This window comes from Hypomesus nipponensis, chromosome 19 (assembly GCF_054491055.1).
Source record: "Hypomesus nipponensis isolate SF chromosome 19, ASM5449105v1, whole genome shotgun sequence".
In the NCBI taxonomy this organism is placed as follows: domain Eukaryota; kingdom Metazoa; phylum Chordata; class Actinopteri; order Osmeriformes; family Osmeridae; genus Hypomesus; species Hypomesus nipponensis.
The window spans coordinates 4,519,610-4,528,134 of record NC_140379.1 but is presented as its reverse complement, the minus strand read 5'-3'; the positions used below and the strand labels follow the sequence as shown (position 1 = coordinate 4,528,134).

Sequence of the window (8,525 nt, the reverse complement as noted above, 5' to 3'; positions counted from 1 at the left end):
TTACAACTTGGTCAAGTTATTACAATAAGTACAAGTTACTTAATTTTCTGGTGTCAGTACTTGACAATTGTTCTTACAACTTTACATTCACTCCCTGCATTTTTATACAAATATCTGTGCTTTCTACTTACATTTTAAGGCTCATTGCATTAGTTTTAATCTGTATTTAGTGGCATCAATATTATTTATTATCATTGCGCATATTTTTTTAAAATACATCCCCCCCCAAAAAAAATGTTTAAGGTTGAATTTTTTTTTTGAAAGGCTGAACAAATATTATCGAAAAAAAAACAGTTTTGAAATGGTTGAAAAAATTTAGACAAAAAGTTTCAAAAGGTTTACAATATATTTCGAAAAATAAAATTTAAATGTTGAAAAAATATTTTGTGAAAAATGTGTTTTCAAACGGTTCAAAACATATTTTGGAGGAAATAAAGTTTTCCAAAAAGATTTGCATCATTGATATTAAGTCATCACTATTTATGTAAAATTACGGATTTTTATGATGAGAAAATGCAAGGCTGTCATTTTACTTTTCAAAACTTCTCTTACACACAGGTCCTACTCTTCCTTCCTGCCTTCATATAGATGCTATAGATATGTATCACAATTACATACCACCATTTTTCTCCGTCTTTGTAACTGCTCCTTGATAATGTACACCATGTAATCAGTCAATTCATCACATATTGTTATGTTAATATTGATGACACACTAGTAGTTCTATTCTCATTATGTTAACTGTGACCTGGAACGTGAAGAATTTGCTTAGCCAAATACCCTATAGGCTGATCTTTTTGTCAGGCTGTGTGATTGATGAAACTGCAGTCTCATCTGTACAGCCAGAATATAAACTCAATAACAGTGGACAATAGCAATCAACTAAGCCTGATGCCTTTAGTACCTATTGATTACTTATAATGGATAATTTATTGATTATTCAATAAATTTAGTTTCAACATGATTTATTAGCCCACAATTTGGGAATTGGTCCCTCATTTATACAAAACCTCATTTATTTCTGGATATACTAAAATAGTACTTCTTAGTCGAAATAACTCAAATACTCAACATTTTGCATTATTCTTCCTTGAGTAAAACAGTATTCTTAAGCAATATTGCTTCTCTTTGTAATCACTCTGTCTAATCAATCCGGATCCTAAGTGGTTCATGTAATTTTAACAAAGCATGTCATTATCATAATGGAGGATTAGTGTGTGCTGACCAACATTTTAAACAGTCCTGTATTTCCTCAAAATGAACTATTGACTATGTGACTGGCCAATCCCACAGCAGAGAATAACAGGAAGCTGATTGAGGCGGCGCCCAGACTAGTCCATTAGGGCTGTCGCTGTGAGTGGAACACTTTGGGGATGAAAGGAAGGAGGAATAAGGAAAGTCACAATAAAAAATAAAAAGGATATTCAAACACTGGATTAGACAAAAAGTTGCAATTTTTTTGGGGGGGTTTGGTATAGCTACGGTACACAATTTATTGTTGAGAGGTGTAAATGTTTACAGTATATTTCACACATTTTTAAATAGAGTGCATGTACATCTATGGCAAGAACAGCTTGGTGATAGTGAGCACTACAGAACAAGGGAAACGTCCTTGAAGACCTCCTTGATTAGAAGCAGGACAAAGCAGATTAAAAAACACAAGCATTTCCGCACAGTAAATGTCAAAGCTTCTAGTCTTTGCAGAAAGGATTCTTTTAGACTGATGGGGTGGCCAGGAAAGGTGATTGATGGAAGAAGGTCAGTTTTAGGTCAGTGTAGGGAAGGGTAGTTCTGGCCGGTTGGGTCTCTTGATGAAACCTCACTTGGTCATACTCTTCACCAACTCTAATGCCTCTACTGGTTTCCATTGCTGGTTTAGAGTGATCAGCTGCAAGATTAAAAAAAGGTACACTGTCTGTCTTCCCATCTATCATACCATTAGTAAATAGTCATCTAGAATCATCAACAGTGGGCTACATCATTTAGAGTTTAAGAAATATACTTTATATTAGATGCACTAAGTAATTGCAAGAAGGTTGGGAGAAGGTTTGATTGAATCTTGGCAATGATGCTCCTCTTATGACTCAGCATGTAAGAACAGTATGTACTGTTCTGGCAGATCAACAACATCCCTGTATGTATCATAACTTTTTTCAAACATTTGATTGGAACTTTTCAACAACAATTACCTTTTGGGGTTTTGATGGATCGAGTCTCTCCCAAGGCTCTGGGTTGTAGGTCTTATTCAAACTGAATATTAAAAAGATAAAGTCAGCTAAAATGGGATTTTTCAAGCTCTCTGATCAAATGTGTCTGTCGAGGACCTAGATAAACTCCTAGTTACAGTTGGAAAACATGCAGGCTTGAAATAGAATGTTGACCAATTCATCAAATTAATTTAATAAAGTCTCACATGACATCGGGTTTGGTAAGTAGAAAGTAGATTGCCGCAGAGGTTGCTCCTGTTGCAGCAAACGCCATAAAGCCAATCAGAGGGATCAACTAAGGACACACGAACGACATATGAAAGTTATATGGCCTCCAGAATTGAATTTCTACCATCACCATTCGCCTTCTAACATAAATTAACAGGTCCAGACTGAATTGGCCTCTATATTGAAGTGATAGTTTAAATAATAAAATACATTAAAAAAATAAACGCATCACCTAATTCACCTTGGCACCATTTTCGAGTCACTCACCTCTTTCCTCTTCCTCAGCATTTGGATAAAACTTGACATTTTTTTCCAAATTCACTTCGGGTAGGAATCTATAGAAAACACAGTTTTAAAATTAAATAAAAATGAATGTTGAATCGATTTTATTCATCCATGATGAGCATCAAGTAATTGGAACATTCCATGTCACCTGTTACTCTGAGAATCCGAGATATTTTGGAATGGGAGCCTTCAGACTGCAGGTCTTTTGCGGAAGAGGTGATACGACTTGTAAAGCACGTACACAAACCGTCGTCACTTATCACAATGACATCACCCTGTATCGACATATATCGAAGGAGAGTCCCATTAAGGGAAACTAAAAGTACCACGCACTCTTTTATGTACGCAACGCCCCCGTGTGTTTGCTGAACACAGTGCGTAGATCATAAAAAGCTTGTCAGCCTACAATTTTTTCGCAGTCATGTCATAGGACATTGATGAGACATTAAAACAGTGAAAGATGCCATCATGGAGAAGCGTTATTTTGTAGGCTACGTACGTGTTTAGGCAAGTAGAGGACCAGGGTCGTTTAGTCTCCAGTCCTATTCGTTTTCACTGCTGGTTTATATTGATTAGCAGCAAGGCCACAAGAGATAAACAAGTCAGATGTAGGGGCATCGTAAAGGGGTAGAAAGGGGTGAAGAATCAGAGGCCCTAGCTTGGACACATGGTTACCACTGATGTTCAGTAATAGTAGATCTTATATTTGGTTTCAGAAGTCCAGGCAACGCCATGGCTACAGTAGAAGATCTAGCATTCTGTCAGAAGACTGTCATGTAGTACCAGCTAGTAGTAATTCATTCTTAGATGGGTGTTGACATTACTGCTCCTTATATCACTCATATTGAAATTAATTCACACAAAAAGCTCTTTAACTCTGACAAACACCAAGTCATTCCCGTTGTATCTTCCTCTGCATCTGGAAACATCCTGATTTTATTTGAAGAAGAGACATATTCAGAGGAAATAAAACTATTGTCATTTTTCTGTAAACAACACCCCCATCTGGTTAGTTTGGTGCACAACTTTACCAAGATGCCACTACACTGTATGCTTCTTCTATGAAAATGCATTTATATTTCAAATACATTTTTTTATATTTAGTCACTTAGCAGACGCTCTTATAGCAGCACAGATTAAATAAACATAATCACTATTACATTTTTATTGAAAATAAACATACCCAGCAAGATACTATTTGATGTCAAAACCAAAGTTACAGAGTGACTGTAAAGATTTAAAGACATATACATACGACTGAACCAGGCTACCAAGTGATGGTTTTCATCTGAGCGGGAATTGATAACTCTGAATCTGCTGGGTGGTGAGAGAGGGAGTCATCCGGTGAAGCGACTTGAGGAAGTGTTCGCGTTTGATGGTAGAAGCCTCCATACCCACCTCCTGGAGGGTCAACAAAGCAGCCTGGAACAGAAAGGAAATGCGACTGGATCAGAACTAGTCCCGTCAATCAGGGGCAGATAAGAGACGAAGGTCTGCTCAGGGCCTGTGTGGTGGATCGTACCTCCTTGCAGAGCATCTCTATATCAGCTCCAGAGAAGAGCTCCATCTGAGAAGCAAGCTCCTCCAGACACACGTCGGGGTCCAGAGGCACTCGCTCACTGCACACCTTCAGGATGGCCAGACGGGCCTAAATAAAACACACACGCGCGTCAGAGAGAGAACGTCTGACCACCATTAGTTTACTGATGGTTAGCATGTCAAACGTTGTTTCACATTAGACAGAGTTGAGTGTTAATTGGTGGTAAATTCCTGTGGTACCGGTGGATCAGGTGGAGGGACGTAGATGATGTGGTCCAGTCTGCCAGGCCTGAGGAGGGCGCTGTCTATGGAATCTGGTCGGTTAGTCGCTGCTACTATCATCACCTCCTTGTTACACACTTCCTGACAGTCTACCTGACAGGAACATTGGATAACATGTAGATATTAAGAGAGCACTGTACATTCACATCCAGCCACAAGACATAAGTGTACATTACCCAAAAGTGAGAGTGTATATTATCAAACCAACTTGCTGCTGTGGCTGGCTTTCCTCCACCCCATCTGCCTGAAGGACCTTCCCTGCTCCCCTCCTCTCCAGGGTCTTAAAGCCCACCCCATCCAGTTCGTTGAGCAGCACAGAGAGAAGGCGTGTCTGAACACTCTGGGGTGTGTCGCTGCCAGACCGTGAGCCAATCAGAGTGTCTATCTCATCCAGGAAGAGGATGGAAGGGGAGCAAGCCCGTGCCTGGCGGAATAGCTGCAAGTAAAACAAACTCTTAAAATCAATCAAGTCTAAAAAGTCTATAAAAATGTCCGTTTTATTAAATCTTACTATGAGGGATATGTATATACAGCATTTAACTAACCTTACCAAAAACATACGACACCACAAACTACTCATGTAGGATCAGTCCTATGTAAAACTTACTTACTAAACTACTTAAAAAATTACTGTTTTAAATGTGTTGATATTAGAGTTAAAGCAGGCAAGTTCACCTGAGCCAGAGCCTTCTCTGAGTCCCCTACGTAGGGAGAGTAGAGGTCGGCTCCACTGACGGACAGGAAGGTGCAGTGAGAGGAGGCGGCAGCAGCCCTCGCCAGGGTAGTCTTAGCACAGCCCGGGGGTCCGTACAGCAGCACCCCCCGAGGCCGACTCAGACCAAGACGCAGAAACGCCCCAGGAAACCTCATCGGCCACTCTATACTCTACGAGGCAAAGAGAGGGATGAGTTAGGCAGGGACAACCTAATGTCAATCCTGAAGAGTGTCTGTGCTACTAATGTTACTGAATGAATCGTTTTGAATGCTGCAACTACACCTGTTGGAGTTTAAGTTTGACGTCTTCCAGGCCTCCTATTTGCTCCCAGGAGAGAGGGGACAGCTCTGTCCTTCCCAGACTTCCTCTCAGGCAGGAAGGTCCAACGGCCTTCAGGGCCTCCAGGAAGTGCTCCATCAACACAACCTGCTCTCTTGAATCCTGAATGACCCAAACCGGGAAACACAAGAGTTCCTTTGAAAATACCAGTTGAGTTGTGTGTGTCTAGTCCTGGGGTGGTTTGAGAGGAATCGTTCCCAACCTGGGTGTTGTGGCGTATGGCCTGCATGGCTGCTTCCCTGCAGAGGGCGCTGAGGTCTGCTCCCACATACCCTGTGGTTCTCCTGGCCAGCTCTGCCATGTCCACACTGGGACACACTGGCATCCTCTCGCACAGAACAGATAAGATGGCAGCCCTTTGCTCCACTGTAGGAGCTCCTATGATGACCTGTGAGGGACACATGAGAACAGTTACACAAAGCAGGCAAATGGTATAGGGCATTAATGCACTATTTGGACATCGCTTAGGATAAAATTCTGCTAAGAGAATAACATGTAAATATATAGTGCTCACCGGACATATTACCTTTTAAGAACAGCAAGGTCGTATTTTTACACAAACGCTCTCACCTCCCTGTCGAACCTGCCAGGCCTCCTTAGAGCCGGGTCCAGGCTGTCCGGCTGATTGGTGGCTCCCACAATGAGGAAGTGATCTGATTGGCCGATGCCGTCCATGAGGGTGAGCAGCTGAGCGACCAATCGATTCTCCGGGGCGGAAGAACCTGTTCGTCTGGGACAGAGGGAGTCCAGCTCGTCTAGGAACAGCACACACGGCCCCTCGTCCGCGGCAGCCCTGGCCCGGTCGAACACTCCCCGTAACCTCTCCTCACTCTCCCCTGGCCGAGAACCCACCACCTGGAGACCAATCGGTGAAGGCCAGTGTGCAGTATGAACCGTATGCAGAAACCTTGCTGATACTGACAGACACTGAACAAAAACAACTGGGTTGTAGTCATTAACTGAAGTAGGTTTAAAAAAAATATTTTTTACCTCTGGTCCGCGGACCACCACCAGGCTGGCCCCCACCTGCGCCACCACACTGCGGACCAGCAGGGTCTTCCCTACCCCTGGAGGCCCCACCAGGAGCACCCCTCTGGGGCAGGAGATACCCAGAGATCCCAGGGTGGCAGGGTAGAGCAGGGGAAGATGGAGCATCTCCCTCAGGGAGGCACTCACCTGAAATAATAAAGAAAAGGCTGAGCAAATGATGCACCTTTCAGTTAAGAGGTCTTTGGAGGTCTTTCTTACTGTTGCCATCAGATTAAACCAGGGGTGGGCAATCCTGGTCCTCATGTACCACTGTCCTACATCTTTTATATGTTTCCCTGCTCCAGCACACCTGTTTCAAATGAATGGGTTGTTATCCAGCTCTGTGGAAGCACCATGGGTAATGACCATTCATTTAAATCAGGTGTGCTGGAGCAGGGAAAGATCTAAAACATGCAGGACAGTGACACCTGAGGACCAGGATTGCCCACCCCTGGATTAAACGCTACCTAGATTCGTCCTTCATTCACCCTACATTACACTCACCTCCTCCAGGCCCCCAAGAGGAACTCTTGGCTGGTCCTGTAGCCGTGCTTTATAGTGCCTGAGGCTGTGGGTGCCACTGATCTGCACACTGGTCTTAGAAGTGACCACACCAGCCTCCGCAGAATCCAGGTTGACACTCTCGATGACAATCATTTTAAGCTCAGTCTCGAAATCTTCAACGTTAATCACATGCTTCTCATGGACATAAACACCTCTCAGCATGTCTTTCACCAGTTCCTGAATGAGTGAGTCTTGAGGCGAGTTCTTTTTAAAGTCTGCATTCTGGATGACAGCAGTTACTTTGATGCTTCTCAGTTTGGGACAGATGACAGGCCTGAGATGGTTATGGGTCAGGCTCAGGTGAGAGGGAGTCTGGTTGATTAGGCTGGGAGAGGAACATTTGGAGTCTATTTGTATGAAGTTCTCCGCCAGGTCAGCTCTGGGCCAGGCTGTGCACAGGCAGGTTCCCCTGGGTAGAGACACCAGGACAGGGGACCCTAGCCCCAGCCCCAGGGTTGTCATCAAGCCTGGTCCCAGTCTGCATCTCTGTGTACCGCGGTCTGCTGGGTCCACCGGCAGCACTTTCAGGGACATTGTGCTTCTCTCACGTCCTACTGTAAAAAAGATAACCGGTTTTATTTTCACTTTTATTAGTACGAGACACAGTTCAAGTTGCATGCTAGAGTGGACAGACCCTGGAATTAATACATTTTCTTTTTGTTTCTTTTTTATCCCAGGCTAGCAGCATGCTGGCGTCATTCAATAGACTACGTAGGTACGTACGTAAAACACAAACGTTAAAATAACACCCAAACAGCACCACTAGCTACTTAGCCAGCTAGTGTACTTACCAGTTAATGTGTGTTGATATTTCGGAAATTGTTAGATGTATTAAATACATTTATCCGGATTCAAACTTCAGGCTGTCAAGACCTGTGTTTACCGCAGCCATGTGAGCCAGATAAACGTTGGCCAACAAAAAACGTTTCCGTAGTTTGATGGACGCATGAACATTTTACGTTTTTCAAAGTTTATGATCTCAGTTTTGCTCCTATGGTCACATACATATCCATATTCTTTGTCAGATGACGAGTTAAAAATATTAAATTGTTATACTTGTAGTAGTCGTAATTGTAAAAAACATCTATTTTAGTTTCTTCCTGCATAAAAAGCATAGATAAAAAGTAATCAAAGTTGAACATGGTTTAATTTTAGTCGGACAGCTTTAAAAATATATATGGAATACAATATTCAAAACGTACAAAGTATGCAACTGCACCTCAGACATTGTTGTAGTTTATTGAAAAAATTATATAAACATACATATAGCTAATTTGCACATTAAATATGCAGACACTTGACATTCTCCTTGAGAAATGTTTCGCATTGACAATTCT

The 8,525-nt window shown here is 42.4% G+C and overlaps 2 protein-coding genes across 2 annotated transcripts; both read right to left on the bottom strand.

Annotated features, from left to right (window-relative positions):
- Nucleotides 1–985: 985 nt before the first annotated feature.
- Nucleotides 986–3,067, bottom strand: coxfa4l3 (cytochrome c oxidase associated subunit FA4L3). The gene is made up of 5 exons (XM_084682932.1): nucleotides 2,869–3,067; nucleotides 2,703–2,770; nucleotides 2,414–2,502; nucleotides 2,190–2,250; nucleotides 986–1,888 (listed from the first exon to the last, which is right to left on the bottom strand). The coding sequence occupies exons 2-5, from the start codon at nucleotides 2,739–2,741 to the stop codon at nucleotides 1,820–1,822; spliced, it is 258 nt and encodes an 85-aa protein (XP_084539058.1). The 5' UTR covers nucleotides 2,742–2,770; nucleotides 2,869–3,067; the 3' UTR covers nucleotides 986–1,819.
- Nucleotides 3,068–3,870: 803 nt separating this feature from the next.
- Nucleotides 3,871–8,101, bottom strand: afg2b (AAA ATPase AFG2B). The gene is made up of 11 exons (XM_084682931.1): nucleotides 7,980–8,101; nucleotides 7,129–7,742; nucleotides 6,586–6,771; nucleotides 6,166–6,450; nucleotides 5,798–5,983; nucleotides 5,539–5,697; nucleotides 5,217–5,426; nucleotides 4,750–4,977; nucleotides 4,500–4,634; nucleotides 4,243–4,368; nucleotides 3,871–4,142 (listed from the first exon to the last, which is right to left on the bottom strand). The coding sequence occupies exons 2-11, from the start codon at nucleotides 7,720–7,722 to the stop codon at nucleotides 4,005–4,007; spliced, it is 2,247 nt and encodes a 748-aa protein (XP_084539057.1). The 5' UTR covers nucleotides 7,723–7,742; nucleotides 7,980–8,101; the 3' UTR covers nucleotides 3,871–4,004.
- Between the last annotated feature and the right edge of the window lie 424 nt (nucleotides 8,102–8,525).